The 17,519-nt window shown below is 43.2% G+C and overlaps 1 protein-coding gene across 1 annotated transcript; it reads left to right on the forward strand.

Annotated features, from left to right (window-relative positions):
• Window positions 1–1,992: 1,992 nt before the first annotated feature.
• On the forward strand, window positions 1,993–16,372 carry PLD4 (phospholipase D family member 4). The gene is made up of 11 exons (XM_066188954.1): window positions 1,993–2,072; window positions 4,995–5,084; window positions 7,287–7,522; window positions 8,204–8,387; window positions 8,801–8,921; window positions 9,277–9,404; window positions 9,575–9,775; window positions 10,195–10,334; window positions 13,342–13,507; window positions 14,523–14,619; window positions 15,874–16,372. The coding sequence occupies exons 1-11, from the start codon at window positions 2,070–2,072 to the stop codon at window positions 16,089–16,091; spliced, it is 1,584 nt and encodes a 527-aa protein (XP_066045051.1). The 5' UTR covers window positions 1,993–2,069; the 3' UTR covers window positions 16,092–16,372.
• The last annotated feature ends 1,147 nt before the right edge of the window (window positions 16,373–17,519 follow it).

The raw sequence follows: 17,519 nt of genomic DNA on the forward strand, positions 1-17,519 counted from the left end.
AGCCTTGTTCTCATGAAACAGAAAGTGTAGTTTTGTAGTAATCCCTGCAGTGGTACTGATGTTTTTGTCTATAATTAGCTCTCAGAGACGAGAATGTGTTAAACTGGCAGTTTCTTCTTAGCAAACCTCCCACACAGGCAGAAAAAGCTTTCAGTGTATCTTTTAATGCACCCTATAACAAACTGGAAGTGTAGGCATGATTTTTAGAGGGAACATGTTAACCACGGCGAGAGATGCATTTACTCTGTGGGATGGTGGCAAGTGAGCCAGAGCAACTGGTAGAAGAAGCCTTGTCTGAGAGATGGGGAAGAGGAAGGATAAAATTTCCTGTTTGTTCTAAAACTTGCTATTCTTTTTTTCTTTTCTCCCCACAGCTGCATAAATTGGTCAAATAGAACCATATTCTACCCATAAACCTGCTTCCATCCTGAAACTCTCATAGCTACAGCACTGTTAGTAAGATCAGAAATGCAGAATTTTGGGCTGGTATGTGAGGTGAGATGAGCAGAAGGAAACCAGGATTTTGCAAGCTGGAGGAATTTATCAGTGGCATTTATCAGTGCTGCAAGTAGTTAGAGAGCTGACAAAGAGGAGGCGAAATGCAGGTCCCTTTCCTGGAGCCTGCTCTTCCTGTGATACAAACCACTTAAACTGAACTTGTGATACTGGAGAAATAAATGATAAATTCTGAACTTTGTAACAGGTGCTGCTGCCTGTGTGGTTCGATCCCAAAATCAGTGGGAGCTTTTGTGACTTACGTTGACATAGTTCATGCCAGGATTTCAGTCCTGCACACAAGCAGGAGCTTAGCTGAAATATTTAGTTGGAATGCTCAGCCTCTGAAGTCATCTGAGGGCCAGAGACACTTCCTGGGGGTGATTTGGACCTTTAGCAGGGGTGGCTTTCTGAAGCTCTTTTCACTGGCTGCAGATCCTACCTCCAGCTCTCTGGTAACCCGGATCTACAGGGACAGCAGCAGCCTTTCCTTTGTTTTTAAGTCCTGCTGTTACACAGATTTGGTGTGGCTCCCATAATAAGTGATCTGTGCACAGCAGTAAATTCAGGAGTGAGGCGTCTGGGCAGAGAGGTGTCCCATCTGCTCCACTAACTACTTTTTGGGCTTGAGTTCGTGCTTGTGTTTTGCTGTTGAGGGAAGCAGAGGACTGATGGCACTTTCAGCTTCCCATGGAAAGGCCTCTTTCTGTTGTACCAGACCTATCCTCTGGCTTCTTATTTTTTCCATCTTCAGCAGCTTAATACAAGGTGTGCTAAAGCCTTGTGTTCCAAGCTGTCTCTCCATTGACTCCTTACCTCATCCTTCCTCTGGCACTGCACTAGGAACCTGCACCCTTGGAGTCAGAACAACTTGGAGAACAACAGCAGCATTCCCAGAGCAATTTGTGTCAGCTGTGGTACAGCCTTTGGATTTTTACAGGAGGCACAGTTCCTTAGAAGCTGCCCCAAACTCAATGTCAGATAGAACCCCTGAACAGCATCACTGCAAATTCCAAATGCCATGTGTTCAAGATGAGGGCTGCATTGTTTCAAAGGAGCTGGCTTGCTCCCTTGTGTTTGTCCAAGCATGACTGAGCAGCACAGTACTTTCAAGAAAAACTTTGTAGAGAGGTTGTTTTGAGGGTTTGTTTGTCTGCTTAAAATGAAGCTTCTGGTTAAGAATAGTGCAGTGAAAATAGAGCCATGTTTGTCCTGATAACAGTAACAAAGCTGAGCAGTCCTTCCAACCAGTGTCTTATGCTGATCTGAACTCTGACTTTCCTCCACTGAGTGGGAGCTCTCCCATCCAACAGAACAAGTTATGGCAAACACTTGAAGATCAGGACCCAGAGTTTAAGAACTGGGTCACAACAACTGGATGATAACTTAGCACCCTGTCAGTGCACGTTGTGAAACTCAGTGTCTAAGAGGAAGTGATCTGCAGCAGGAGGGGAAAAAACCAGAGGAACCCTAAACAAATGTGCTGACAGAGCATGAGTACTGCCTCTTGCACATAAGGCTGGGAGTAACATCAGAGTGCAGTGGGACATCTACACAGGAGGACACATTCCAGGATGGTAAGTACATTTGTCATCATCTTGAGGGAGCTGGGGGGTGGCCATGGAGACATGAATGCACCTTGTTCATCTGAGGAACTTCAAACAGCTCTGGAGGAGGATTTGGTGTAGTGAAAAAATCACATTCCTGTGTTTGAAACTCAAAAGTCTGACACAATTTGTTGCTGCTGGAGAAAAGAATTACCAAGAGGTATTTCAGAGGCAAGGAGAAAGCAACCTTAATGTTATAAACAGCAGTGTCCTGTGGGCACTCAGCAGACTGGCATTAGTTGGTGTTCCAGCCTGTGAAGCAATGCTAAGTAGTGCTTGTATTTATTGCTCTTGGATGAACTTCAGTCATTGAAACTGGCAGCTGGTAGAGCCCTGAAAGCTTCGAGGGAGACGTAGTTAATTGCTGACTAGCTACAATATTATTCTTAGGAATTCTGGTTGCTTCTGTGATGTTTCCCTTCTTGAAAATTAAACTGTTTTAGAGCAGTTCTCACGACTTCTGTACAGCAGGTGGGACTCCAACCCATCACCAGTCAGAAACATCAAGAAGGGCTTTGTTTGAACAGAGTGGTAGATGATTCAATCCCAGCATATATGGAAGATGTTCACATTCATATTTTAAAAACGCTGCTTTTTGAAGACATTTTGTAACTGTTGCTGAAAAAGAGAAGTGAAACAAGTTGTTTCTGGTAAGCACCATCCATCGGAGGCCATCATGCAGCTCTAAGAGCACTGACACCTGCAGTTTCTTATCAAGACACTGCCTGGGTCACCAGAAGTGACTTTGGGAGCCAGAAGGACAAGGCAACACCTCTCAGCTTCAGTTCTGTGATGAGAAGCACCCTGGTGGCTGTTTGTTCCAGGCCAGCCCAGCTGATTGGGACAGCTGTGCCAAAGCCACAAGCTGTGGAGTGTGACCTGCAGCCCCAGTGCACTCTCCTGGCCCAACCTGAAGGGCTGCTGCTGTTTGTCAGATGCCTTTCTCCTCCTCCTTTAAAATACCTTTGCCTCACTTTCCTTCCCAACTCTTTCACATCTTCACTCTTGCTCTCTCTTCCCTTTCCTCCCTAAGATTTCTGGGTGACCACTGGATTACTGTGACCACTTCCTCTCATGTGTGTTGCTGTCACACACCATTCTCTGTGTGGTGGGTTATATCCCCCCATCTGCTTGGGCTGTCAGCTCTTTGGGGTAAGACAGTGGGTCTTTATATTGTGCTAAAAACATGAACTGGGATTTCAGAGATATGAGAATGGCCAACTGTCCTTCACTGCTGGCAGCCACTCCATTTCTCCAAGGCTGGGAGAATGGATGTTTACCTGCCAGCATTTGTAAATACTTCTAGTGTAAAAGCTTGCAGCTGAGCCTGGGACAGCAAACGGAAGTGACAGTGAAAATTGTGAGTAAAACTGCTTTGGGAAGTGGGCCCTGCTGTAGTGATTACAGCTGAAAACAACAGTCACGTCCTGAAATGGAAACACGGCTTTCTTCTATGCAGCTCCAATATGCTTTTAAGCAGGAGTGTTTGTACCTTTTCTTCCCTCTCTACCTTTTCCATCTTTGTCATCGTCTTGTCTGCTCTTTTACCACAGGCCCTCCCTTTCCACATCCCTCTGTGTGTTCCCCAAGTCACTGTTTCAGACCCACCTCCCTTGTCTTCCAAGACATCCTCCACCCCTTTGGTTCAGCCCCCCCAGTACCCATGAGTCGAGTCCCACAGGAAGCCTTTGGGGCTGTGTCTGGGCAGTGTCCAACCCCTGCCTGTTCCCTGCAGCCACAGCATCCATACAGAAAGGTGGAGCGGGCAGGAGCTGAAAGCAGCAGGGAATGTGTACAGCTATGCTGCTTTACTGCTGGGGGAGGGCAGACACCATATGCCCACCCAGTTCAGGTGACAACAGCTGTGGACACATGGCAAGAAGGATGGGACAAGTCTGGCAGCATCATTCCTATGTAAAACTTGTTTGAGTGTGGCCACCCACAGAGCAACTCCAATACCACTGCAGCAGGTTCATCCTCCAGGCTACAAATGCCCAGTGGCTGAGGGGTCAGGAGCAGTTGTTCAGGGACTGGGCAGGTGGTGGTACCATCTGGTAGCACCATCTGAGATCTGCTGTACCTCAGGATCTGTTTCTTGCTCAGAGAATGAAAAGTGTCATCAAGCTCCTGTGGGGTAAATTCACCACTGCCAGTGCAGGGATGATTCATGACCCACTGGGCATGTGTCAAGTTTTTGAGAAGGTAAAATAGGCAAGTGCCAAGACCCCCTGTCTGGCCATCTGCTGCCATATTGGCATATTTTGGTATTTGTTCTTATGGTTGCTCTGCTGATGGGAACACAAGATTGGAGAGATACTGCTTGAGAAGGAAAAGAAGATAACGTATTTTCTAGAGTCACGACTGCAACAGGGGAGAAGGGGAGTTTGTATTTCAGCCTGGTCCCTGTCCCCTTAACAGAGTCACTCCTGGAAGAGACACTGGCATTGAAGACAACTCACAGGCACAGGAAGAGAGCAGAAGCCTGACAGAGTCACACGCAGGATGAGACTGATGCTGCACACTGTCACCCACTGCTTCTGCATTTAATTACCGCTTGTTGGCAAACATGTTCTCTTGCAACAGGACAAAAGTGGGTGTTGAAGGATGGCTGGAAGAGGCAGCGATGCAGTTGTTTACACATTAATTACTGCAGGGATTTTTGTGTGTAGACAGCGCTGGGGAAAAACTGCAGGGACATGTCTCTGTCACTTTGGAATCTGTTAATGTCACTCAAGACCCATAATACAGGGAGGATGTTGCACAGATCCACACAAATCTCAGAGAACTGTGTAAAGCAGTGGCAGTAACCTGCACTTTTTGTCTGTAATTGGCTGTACACAAATATTGTCATAAAGCTTTATTTTTCCCCTTGCACGCATTTCTGTTTTTCAGATTATGAAAAAAGCATTAAAAACATCCCTGATGTTTAATGAGTCCTCCAACATGAAATTAGGCGTGAACAATCAAAAAGACGTCAAAACGGTAATTATTGGGATACACCACATTTGCTTACAAGAGCGGGGATTGTGCTGACATTTTTGAAAAGAAATAACAGGTCAAGAAGGATTTTATTGGCCATTTTTGAAATCTGTGTAGGTTTCAACCCTATTTGTAAACAAGTGAGTGACAAAACCCTCATTGATTTATCCAGTAGACTGATCAAACCTTGCCCAGAGGGAGTAATGTGGAGATAAATCCTGCAGCTCTGTCTGGCTCAGGAGAAGGAAACCATGCTCAAACAAACAGCCTCACTTCCACCACTGGCACAGCATTTATTAATGTATTTCTTTTATCATTTTTTCAGATGCCCAGAGTACCTGGACATCACAGTGCATAGCATGGTGACCACCATGATGTGACTTCAAAATAGATTTCTTACCTTAGAAATGTTCTCTAAAACCTGTTTAAGTCTTGCTAATGTGTTCATGTGATGAAATGCAGAACTGTTAAAAATGAGTGAGATTTCTTTTGTGTTGAGGTGGAGAAAAAGTCAGAGGGAAAAAATTTAAGTAGATAGTTCAAAAGATATTTTGTTCAATTCACTGCCTGAAATTTATGTCACTACTGTATGTTTTGAGAAAAACAGAAAATTAAAAGCAAGAAGCTTTATCTACTTAGAAACTGAAACAGAAACTTTCAGAGGCAAGTGGTTTCTGTGTGGTTTTCCCATGTGCCCTTTTGGGAGATCAGATTTATGGGTACAGCCTCACGACCACCCCCAGACTGGATTCTCCTGCCTGGAAGCTCACAAGTTCAGCTCTGAAGTGCATGTTGCCTATCACGGGCTGGTGGATGCTTCCAGCTCCCAAGAATTGCCATGGGGAGCCAGACATGATAATTACTGGGGGAAAATAGATCTGCATGTGTGGTTGGTTGTGTTTTCCTGCTTGGTACAGGGCAGCATTTAGAGCCTGGTGCTATAATTTTCAGCATGTGAGTAGCTGTACTACAGATCAGAAGCTACCAGGTAGCCAGGCTGCCTTTTTTTTTTTCTTCTTTCTTTTTTTTTTTTTTTTCCCCCTCCCTTTCCCATCTACATTCAGGAAAATAAATAGAAGTGCAGCAAAAGGGAAATGAAACTAACTCACCACACTAGAATGACATGGGAATACTGTTCACGCAGATAAATGAGATTTGTGTAGTTTCAATTAAGAGAGGTTTAAGACAAAACCAGAACATGTTCAGAAACCACAAAATGTCTTTCTGCCTCTGACACCTTCTGAACTGCTTTTTCTCCCCTGACAACACAGACTTCCTTTTTATGGTAATGCTTGCCTTAACCCCACAGCAATCTTGTGTTAGAAATTTCCTTATTTTGATTTTGGTAGAAATTTTGTTGAATATCCATTGGTCCTGTGCTAAAATAAAGCTAAACAATGTCAAGTTAATGACAAAATTTGGGGAAAAAAGCAAGGGATTGATATGTTGGCACAAAAAAATTAAACCAAAAAAATTGAACTAAAATCACGATTGTCACATAAACGAACACCAATCAATTTTCAATTTATTTTTTCCTATTGCACTTTATTTGATCATATCTCATTTCCAGACTGTTTGTTCCACTTGGTTCTCTGATTTCAAGATCGCATGCCCTTTCCTAAAAAGAAGCTCTTCCTTTCAGGAAAGGGAATGAAATCTTGACATTTCAATGAGAATCAACTGGGCAAGCCTTGGTCCATTTCCCTGCTCTTCATGTCATCCCATTGGCCTTTATTGTTTTCACTTAGTTCCAGAAGGGTTTTTTTGGGTTTTTTTTGGTTGGGTTTTGTTTTTTGGTTTTGTTTTTTTTTTTAGCATTTAATTTCTTCAGTGTCTTCTCCTGTCAGTTTACCTTTCTTCCCTGATTTGGGAGTTTCAGTGTGAATAATTTTGGTAAGTTTTGGTCCTTTTCACTGCACATCATTTGAGGTTAAAGGGACCTTTTAAAGGTCATCCAGTCCAACCCCCCAGCAGAGAGAAGGGACATCTTCAACTAGATCAGGTTGCTCAGGGCCCTGTCCAAGCAGACTTTGAACAGTTGTTCCTCACTTTCAGTGCTGCATCAAAGAACACTGGCAGTAGCTGCAAGCAGATCTCCTATTCAAAAACTGTTATTTATTCACCTTTATAGGTAGTCATCCATTAGCTAGTGCATCTGTGTCTTGGTGATCACTTACATTTTCTCCTCTGTGGCTTCTGTTCTAGTTTTTAATCTTAGGGGCAATTTTGATGCTTGGTCTTGTCCTGATGGCTTTTTACTTCCTGAGCATGGGCAGCACAGTTGAGAATGGAGAAATAGTAGCAGTTGTCAGCATTTACAGAAAGGTGGAGGAGGAAGAAGGACTCTACAGAGATCTCCCAGAGGAAGAAGGACTCTATGGAGATCTCCCAAGAACCACAGTAACTGAGGAGGGCATCAACAGATCCAATGACTCTTGCAGGTGAGTCAGGTTAGATGGCACATGGAGAAGTCATCAGCAGATGAAGAAATAGTTGCAGTACTGATAGTATCAGCATGGGTTTTATTCTCTTCCCACTGTATCATAAGTGATGAAGCACCACTAATTTGGGAAGATGGGGGTGTTGTTTAGGCATTGGGTAATTGGTAGTTGCCTGCTGTGAGGGGCAGTAGGGGCAGTGCCACAGTTCCTCTTCCTGTCCTGTGCTTGTATGTTCATCTCAGCTCGGTTGCTCCTCTGCCACCTTCAGCCACCCTCCTTTTGTGGCAGCAGTGGGAGGCAGCAGAGTCACCAGCTGGCAGAGCAGCCTTTCTCAGAGGCTGGAGGGGCAGGGAATGTCTGAGCTGGGAGAGAGTGAAGAAGGTACCCAACCAACATCCAACTACGGGAGTTTGGTTTTCTCCATATCTTAGGCATGGTAAAATAAAAAAACTCAGAATGGCTGCTGATAAACCATTCTGCTGAATTTGGGAGGACACTGTACAACAATATAATCCTGGCTATAAAAACTAGGGGTAGAGAGCACTCCCAGCCTGTTTGTCCAGCTCATCTTGTTTGATGTGGAGGTTGACATCCAGCATGGCCAACTGTACGGCCTGACAGGGCTTGGTGTCCTGTTGGGGTCGCAGCCACTTGCTTCACAATACAAAATTGCCATTGCAGCTTTGAACTTGTGGAAAATGTTCCTTATGACTTACCCTTTGAGATAAACAGCACTGCAGCCAAACCCTTGTACCAAGCCTGGATGAGATTGCTTGATCTAGCCCAGGAAAAAGTTCATGTGGCTTCTTACTATTGGTCTCTTACTGGGAAGGATATCGGTGTCAACGACTCCTCTTCCAAGCAGGTAATGTAAAATCAACAACAAGCATGTCTGAGTTTTTTTTTCTCATGTACATGCGGCAGAGGGCAGGTTGGATGTGTGGTCTGTCTCCCAGAGACATTGTTTGACTCCTCCTGCAAATCCAAGAAGGTTTTCCATGCTGTTCTGAAGCAACACTCCAACTTTCCTCCTTCATTCAAGTTAGACTGAAATAGGTGAAATTTCTGACGTTCCTTGTGCAAGGGTTCTTCAAATGAAGTACCCATTAGTAACACTGCATTTGCATTTATCTTACTATGCCTTCTGTATATAAATAAATCTAAATCTAAATCTAAATCTAAATCTAAATCTAAATCTAAATCTAAATCTAAATCTAAATCTAAATCTAAATCTAAATCTAAATCTAAAATATAAAAAAATAACAATGTACCACACAGGGTGAAGACATTCTGCAGAGGTTTGAGAGGTTACTCGCAGAAAATGTTTCTTTGTATATTGCAGCAAGTTCACCAACTCTGGCTACAAAATCAACAGACCTTGAGCTTTTAGAGGAAAAAGGTAATTATTTCCCTTCAGTGATCCACTCAGAGCCTCTGTATTGCAAGAAGGCATCTGAGGGAAACTGGTCTCCAAGGCCTGTTCTGGTGTGGTGCTTACAAGGGTTCACAGGACAAGCACTATCTGCTCCCTAGGTCATGCTTTCTTTCCGTGTTGCCATACTCCTTAGGATTTTCTGAAAGTTCACGTTTTGCTCTTTTTTTTTCAAGTTACTGTGTTCTCAGGAATGAGTGCTTGTAAATTTTGATAGTTATTACTGCCTGCAAGAGTCAGACATGCAGAAGTGTTCTGGCTGTTGAGGAACCATCTCCATGCTATATCTAAACTCTTTTTCCCCCTCCCCATCTTTCTTCAGGGGCTCATGTGAAAAAGATTGATTTTGGACGTTTGACAGGAGGAGTGTTGCATAGCAAATTCTGGATAGTAGACATGAAACACATATATATTGGTAGTGCAAACATGGACTGGAGATCTTTATCTCAGGTAACCTCTGCTGCTGCATATTCAAAAATCTGGGGGAAAATTCATGTCCTAGCAAATGACGGAGAAAAAAATCACAATGATGTAAAATATTGTCAGAGCAGAAGAGACAGCAAAGAAACCCCTGGAGGTGGCTCCTTGTGGGGCTGTGACACAGTTTGCTCTCTTTGTAGGTGAAAGAGTTTGGTGCTGTGATGTACAACTGCAGCTGTTTGGCCAAAGACCTCTGGAAAACATTTAGTACCTACTGGGATGTTGGATATCCTAACGCTACCGTCCCATTCCCTTGGCCTCTTAATTATTCTACCCACATTAACAATCATCGGCCTCTGGAAGTAGAATTTAATGGAGTCTTGACAGAAACCTATTTTTCTGTAAGTATGTTTGAAAAAAACATGACAGACTGTAAACTGTTTAAGGATTGAGCAGGAAAGTTTCTTCAGCAGTCCTCCTCAGTGGCTTTTGTTCCAGGTGGATAATAATTTGTTCCTTAGGTCTCTCTGGAACTCTTCAAAGAATAGGGATAAACCCAGCATTAGCTGTCAAATTGTATGGCAGGAACAGTGTGCAGATCTCTTCTAATCACCTGTAAGCTCAATATATCAATGAGTATCTGACCCAGCAGGATATGGAAGGCACGAGGAAAGATGGTGGTCCATCTCAAGTGCTTTGTGATATTTTAATGAAAACTAGATGGATCTAAACATAAATGAGTTGCAGTCTGAGAGAAAAAAAAAATTAAATCTCTGATCTACATGTTGTTTTGTTTTTTTGTTTTTTTTTTTTCTTACAGGCTTCCCCTCCAGCATTTTGTCCCGAAGGTCGCACCCACGACCTCCATGCTATACTCAGTATTATCAGTCAGGCACAGAAGTTTGTCTATGTTTCTGTTATGGAGTATTTCCCTACCAGCCGTTTTATGCATCCAAAAAGGTACGATTTTAATCCTGAGCAAACCAGTTACTTGTACTATTTAAAGAAAAAATATATGATTCCCCTCCTTCTGCAGTGAAAATACTCAGAGTGGAGAGAACTGAGGCTTTGCTCTGCGTTCACAACCATCCCCTAGATTGTGCCTCTCAGGTACCAAGAGACAGGATGAGAGGAAATGGATGAAATGGAAAAGTTGTACCAGGGGAGGTTTAGATTGGATATTAGGAAAAAGAAATTCATTCAAAGGGTTGTCAAGTACTGGAACTGACTATCCAGGGAACTGGTGGAGTCACCATCTCTGGAAGTGTGTAAAAAATCTGTGAATATGGCACTTGAGTACATGGTTTAGTGGTGAACATGGGGTTGGTGCTGGACCGAGAGTTGGACTTGATGATCTTAAAGGTTTTTTCCAAAACTTAACAATTCTAGGAATCTGTGATTCCAGTTCTGATGCTGCAGGAAGGACGATATGCAATACCTGTGTGCTTTGCCGGTGTTTTAGAGCAGCCTCCTGTGCTTTACACACAGCAGGCAAGCTGTAAAATGCCATACTAGAGATAGTCAGGTCCAGCGTCCTCCAAAATTCAACACGGCAGCTTTATGAATAGAGAGAGGAAAGGGAACACCAGAAATATATCTGACATCAGATTTTTTAGAGCACAGCACATTGCTGTGCTCTCCTTCCTTGCATCCATTTTTCTTTCTTGCTGTCCTTTACTTCTGAAGAGTCTTGACTTGCTGCTCTATTTTTGGCTTGATGAACTTGACCCATAATTTAGAGGGTGGTTCTTGACTGTCCTGACCTTTGCAGTGAGAGCTGAAACAGCCTCTAAAAGAAACTTCTGGGGTTTTTTGTTTGGAGGTTGGTGGTTTTTTTTGTTGTTGTTGGGGTTTCCGTTGTTGTTGTTTGGTGGTTTTGTTTTGTTTGTAATAATTCCATCTAAGTTCCAGCATCAGCTTCAGAGAGAAGGTGGTAGTGGTGATCTGGAGTAATCACAGAATCACAGAATGGTTTGGGTGACAGACCATCTCGGTCCTCCCCTCCTGTGCCATAGGCAGGGACATCTTTCACTAGACCAGGTAGCTCAAAGCCCCATCCAGCCTGGCCTTGAATCTGCTTCTGGTGAACCACTGCCATGGTCCCAGACACTTCCCAGAATCACTGCAGACTCTGCATATGAACCCAACCTGAGTAGCATAGAAAGTTAGTCAGTCATGGGGCAGCACTAGGACTCCCAAATCCTCTTAGATATGCTTGAATTAGGATGTTTACATGCAACCAAGTGCTCTGAATTATCTGCTTACAACATTTCTGAGTTTTCCAACCATCTAAATAATCTGAGAAAGAAGTTCAAGTGAAAGAATTGTGTGCAACATGGCTTGTTGAACAAGGTGAGCTCTAGGCTGCCATTTAGCCAGAATGATGCCATGCATTATGTCCTCTGTCACAACTGTGTACAGCCTCTCTTGTACAGTGGGATCACAGGTGTTTTAAGGGGAAGATTTTAGGATAATAGAGAGACACAGATAATTCTACTGTCCAAAAAAAAAAAATCTTGAGACTAGCCTATACTTGGAGGATATATTTAATACATCAAACAACTCAGAGGATTTTTGGTTTCTGTGTAGTTTAGTTGAGTCTCTGGGTTTCTCATCTTCTGATTTTAGCCAAGAGTAAATTCCCAGAAAGTCTCTTTCCCCCTTAGGATTGGGTGCATTAATACTCCTTATTCTTCATCTGAAGGCTTAATCCACAGTTTGTGACATCTAGGGCTGATCAGATGCAAACAAGAGTTTGAAAGGCCCAGGGAAAGCGGCACAGGGCCTCGGGCTATCTCCACAGCAACCAGCTGTAGTGCCATGAATTGAAGCTGATTAGTTCAGGTTAGGTTCCTCCAGCAGCTGAGGCAGAGGGAACAAAGCTGCTGTCTAATGCCTGACTGTTAATCAACTAGAAACTGATATATTTTAAAAATTGAAACCATTCAAAAATTGCATTTCGAATAGCATGATTTTCCAAGCTTTTCAGGATCTATAAGTCAAGCCTGAGCCTCAGAGCACGTGGCCAGGACATTAACCGCAATAGGGCAATGCATGGGGGAGGATTAGAGAATTCAGGCCTTTGTACATAAGACCAAAAGGATTAAGTTAGGCAAATTAATTCATCATTGCTCATGGGACTGTGAGCAAATGCTGGACCTCTCTCTGTATCAACTCTCCAATCTGCACTAAACATGCTCGTCTCCCTCCGTGCAGCATTTGTTAGGATCTACGGAGTGAAAATGCCATGTGGGTGTTTGGAGTTACCAGCCCTGGGATGCACATTGTCCAGCTCTGGAGTGTAGTGTAGCTGAGTGAAGGATGTTAAAAATGTTCCCCATAGCTACAGCCAACACAAGTGTCAGGAAAACAGATTTCCCCATGTTCAGGGAAATATGGAGAGCACAGCTGTGTCCTTTACCTTGGGCACACACAATGAGGACAGGGAGGGGTGGGGAGGGATAGAGTCTGCCCACACTGGCTGATGGCACAGGACCACTGCAGACACTGGAAACAGTCTCCAGGGGCCTGAAAAAGCCACAATCTGCAAAATGGTTCTTAGCCTTTCCTCTGGGCTCTGCACTGCCCTTTTTACTCTGTGCTATATGAACTAGCTTTACCCCGGAGTTGCTGTTGTTATCTTTAGTTTCCTAAGGAGATAAGCATGGCGGCACCATGCTGTGTGTCTATCTGTGTGTGCACTTTACTAAGCTTTAAACTTTTGGATAAATTTCACCCCAATTTGGCAGAGTCTGGAGGTCTCAAAAGACGTTCTGTGAAAAGAACGGACTTGGTAGAAGGCAGAAACCTTTTTTTGTACCCTTAGAGAAGCCACAAGTGCTTCACTTACTAGACATCAGAAATCCCATCTGTGCATCATCACTTGTAGTCTCAGTTTAACATCACAGCTTTCTAGCGAACTGTTTAAAAAATATATCACTTTTTGCACTCACCTCCTTTCCTGCAGATACTGGCCAGCCATTGACAATGCCCTGAGACGTGCAGCTTTCAACCACAGAGTGCAAGTCCGGCTCCTGGTCAGCTGCTGGGCGTACACTGACCCAGCCATGCTCCACTACCTGAGGTCCCTGCGTGCTCTCAACAACCCACATGTCCACATCAGTGTCGACGTGGTATGGATAAGAAACCTGATTTTGGAAAGAAAGCTTGAGGATATGGCCCCACACTGATTTTTGTGACTAAGCTGCTGTTTGTGTGTGTAAATATTAGCTTACAGAGAAGCAGGTTGTTTTTGCAGTGACTGCTTCCCATTTTTGTGAAAATAAGGCCCAATATATAATCTTTGAGGAAGCAGCTATTTCAAGATACTAGTGATATCAGATATGTGCCTGACTGTGGCACTTGAGACATTATCCAGGCAGTTGCTTTTGCTGAGCACCATGACAGTAACAGTTTATATGATAACTTAGTGCTCCTCTCAGAGACCTTTTTCTGCATGGAATATGTTAAATCGGTCTAATTGCTATCAGATTTTTTAAATTGAGAGGTCTGCTGTCTGCGTATACAGATAAATCTACTCTTGAACACTAAATATTGCACACGTGCCATAGGCATTAGGCTGGAGTGCATCAAGAGGAGTGGGGATGGTGTGGAAGGCCCCAGTGATGCAGTAATCACAACAGAGGGATATCACTGAAGGAAGAGTGGGTTTCAGAAAAAAAAAAAAAAGAAGGGAAATGTAGATTTTGGTAAGAGTTAACACAAAAAGTTAGGCATTGTAGTTGCCTGCAGTACCCCTCGTGTCTGTGATCAGCCCATTCTCACACAAAATAAGAGCAGCAATCAGTGGTAAATGCCGATCTATTAAACAGCTGCCTAAAACTGCATTTAATTGTCTATCCTGTAATGCTGTGCCACTAATGGAACATTGTGAGGCAAACATTATCTGTATCTGATCTCAATTGCTTATCCAGTTTTATGTATAGTGGAAGTATTATTAGCTAGTTTTCTTGGAAAGGAGTAAAATCTCTTTTACAGTCTATTCAATAACAGAGTGTGATATGCTTTCTTTTGTTCTTCCCATACTATTCTATTCTTTGAAACCATAGAAAACACGCACTGTCCAATCATGAAGTCTGTTCCTCACTCTAGTATTTGTGTTAATATTTTTAATTTCTCCCCCTCCAGAAACTCTTCATTGTTCCTGTTCTGAATCACACAAACATTCCTCACGGGAGAGTGAATCACAACAAATACATGGTCACTGATAAAGTAGCCTACATCGGTATGTACTCCATTATTCCAAATACTTACAGTATCTCCAGATCTATTGGACTGATGCTGAGATAGGGTCAGCTGCAATACAAAAAATACCTCATTTTGCCATATAAACCAAAGTCTGACCAAGGTAAAGAAGTACAGATGTGAAGACAATAATGTAGGTCAAGTTCAGTAAGAGATGATTTCACATGATTGTGAACCATTAGGAACAGAGCATGACAAGGCTGAGTGCACAGCCTGTGACAAGCACAGTGGGAATTCCACAGCCTGTGTGCTCAGAATGACACAGAGATAGCTGGTGCTCCAGTATATAACGTTATCGTGCTTTAATGAAAAGGAACTGCTGGGCGGAATTAATTCTATGTACTGTTTGTTAAACAGAACTCTAGGAAAGAAAATGAGAAAACAGTAGTGTCAACTGTGTGCTGTTCCTGAAAGCTGGGATGGTGTTTACATTTCACTCTTTCATTAGGAACCCTCAAAAAAGGGGATGCGAAAGTGCTCTGTCATTTCAGCCAGCTCATCCTCCCAGCAATACACACCAGCAAATAGCCTGATCTTCCAGCTGGCTGAGGGTTTACAGCTCCAATTGCCTTCAATACTTTAATAATTTGTTTTCTACTTGAAGGCATATATGCAGATAATTTGTTTTCATGCCTAAGCACCTTCTGGAATTGACAGATTTTTCTCGCTAAGGTGATCACGAGGGGAAATGCGTAAGTGATAAAATGTATATTTTTCACAGTGCTTGATTTTCTGAATTGAGGTTTGGAGGGAGCCCTAGACAATGTATGCAGCTGGATTCCCAGCTTTGCCTGGTTTAGAAGCTGGCTTTGCATGTCAAGCTCAGAACAGCTCCTGAGGGTTTATTGATCAAGAGTCCAGTTACTCCTTTTGTTTAACAAGTGAAGAGAATTAAATCCATTAAAGACTTTTTTCTTTAAACAGACAAACCCATGTCAAACACTGACTTTTACCCCTCTTAATCCTCAAATATTGCACTTTATTACCATGTTTATGAGTAGATTTGTGCATTCTGTCACAGGCTGTAATAAATCAGAAGGTTATGAACCTTCAGTGTTGCAGTAAATAGCAAGTTTTCAAAACCTGAGGTCTGGCATAAGGAGGTGACCTGGTTTTTGCTGCCTCTTTGGTCCTAATGAGATTTGCAGTCATAGAGCAAATCAACAAGGCCCAGAGATCAAACAGAACACTGGGAAATGAATGTTTTCTAATCAGCTACTTTTCCCTTGCATAGGGACTTCCAATTGGTCAGAAAACTACTTCACTGATACAGCTGGCGTGGGACTAATCATCAAACAGAATTCAACCAACCTGCAGAGAAGGCAACAACCTGTCCAGGAACAGGTGAAAGATCTTTTTGAGCGAGACTGGAATTCCAAATATGCAGTGAATCTGGAAGATGTGCAGGGACAGAAAGACTGTAACTGGGAAGCAGACCCTGAAGTGAATTGAAATGTACATTTGAAGCAGAAACAAAAAGATGTATTTGAATCTCGTACATGTGCAAAACAAGGAACTCTCTTTTTTTTGTCTTTGTCAGAGAAATCACTTCCTTGTGGCACCCACATTGATGACATGAGAATTTCTGATAGTTGACTCTACCAGCAAAACCATTAGTCAATGTGTGATGTTTGATTTTTTTGTGTGTGATTACCTCATCACAGAGTTAATGAAATGCATACAGTGTTGTATGACAAGCTGTCTGGCATTAAAGCAAACATCAGAGACACAGATCATTATTGCCATGCTATTTTATCTTTGGAAACTATATATTTCAACCTAAACTACATATTTCAATCCTAAGTGTTCCACATCCAGTGTCTGCTTACCTGTGTTTAAAAATTTTTAATGAACTCCTGGCCACCTTAACCATGTATATGCTCACCTAAAATAGCAAGGGCAGATTTTTAAAAGCATTTAGAAATTAGAGATATGGGGAAATACCTGTTTCTATGTGTTGAGGCTAGCTGCTAGAGATAAATGCCTGGGATTTAAACCTTGGGGCCAGTTTCCAACTCGGCTGCCCTGGAACTCCAAGTATCTGGGGATGTTTGGATGCCTGGGTGTTGGTTTTGTGCAGCAAACAGGATGGAGGAGCAGGGCAAGGCTGCTACATGGGTGCTGGTGTGTCTAGAGCATCCCACCTGCACTGTGGGCAGTGCTTGGAGAGCCTCCTCGCTCCTTCTGGGCTGCCCTGGTGCTGGCCCTGAGCAGTGCTGAATCTCTGGGCTGCCTTTCCTCCTGCAGTCACTCAAGGACCACAGCCCTGAGCCATCTGGTGCCTGACATCGGTATCCAGCACAGCTCTGCCCTGGGTGACTTTCTGAAGTGACAGGAAAGGAGAGCAGAACACATGCTCCGGTGGTGAGTGCTGTGAGTGACACTGGGCTGGAGCTCCACGAGCCTTGCCAGGGCTGTGCACACACAAAAATCCCCATACAAATAAGGACTTCCAGAGGTGACCCCCATCAATGTTCCGTTTTTTGGTTCCCAGGGCTGCTCCTTAGCTATCTCTTCAGACACTTCCAGGATTCCATGGAGTATTTTATCCATCATTACATCCATCACAAAGCAATGCTTTGTGTTACTGTGTCAGTTTTTTAAAAGACATGTAGTTACATGTACAGATGTAACCGAAATTTTGGGAGTATTCACATACATGCCAAAATACTGAGGAACATGCAGGAGCTTTTCGTGCTCTCATGCCCCATTTCCTTAGTAGAGTTAGCCTGAAAATCTTTGAGATGTTACATCTTCAACCAACAAAACAGTTTTCAGTAGAGAAGTGCATTCCTCTAGATGGCACTCCAAGCTGTGTTTTTCTGTTTTGGGAGGGCTGGATATTGCAGGACTAAGAAGAAAACTTCTTTCTCTTCTACT

This window comes from Chamaea fasciata, unplaced genomic scaffold (assembly GCF_029207755.1).
Source record: "Chamaea fasciata isolate MVZ Bird 193981 ecotype frontalis unplaced genomic scaffold, bChaFas1.0.hap1 SCAF_7, whole genome shotgun sequence".
Classification (NCBI taxonomy): domain Eukaryota; kingdom Metazoa; phylum Chordata; class Aves; order Passeriformes; family Sylviidae; genus Chamaea; species Chamaea fasciata.

Excerpts from the sequence above, each read along its gene's own strand:
- PLD4 (XM_066188954.1), top strand. Across the intron at positions 8,922-9,276 it reads TGAGCTTTTAGAGGAAAAAG|GGGCTCATGTGAAAAAGATT; the intron begins GTAATTATTTCC and ends ATCTTTCTTCAG. Across the intron at positions 10,335-13,341 it reads CGTTTTATGCATCCAAAAAG|ATACTGGCCAGCCATTGACA; the intron begins GTACGATTTTAA and ends CCTTTCCTGCAG.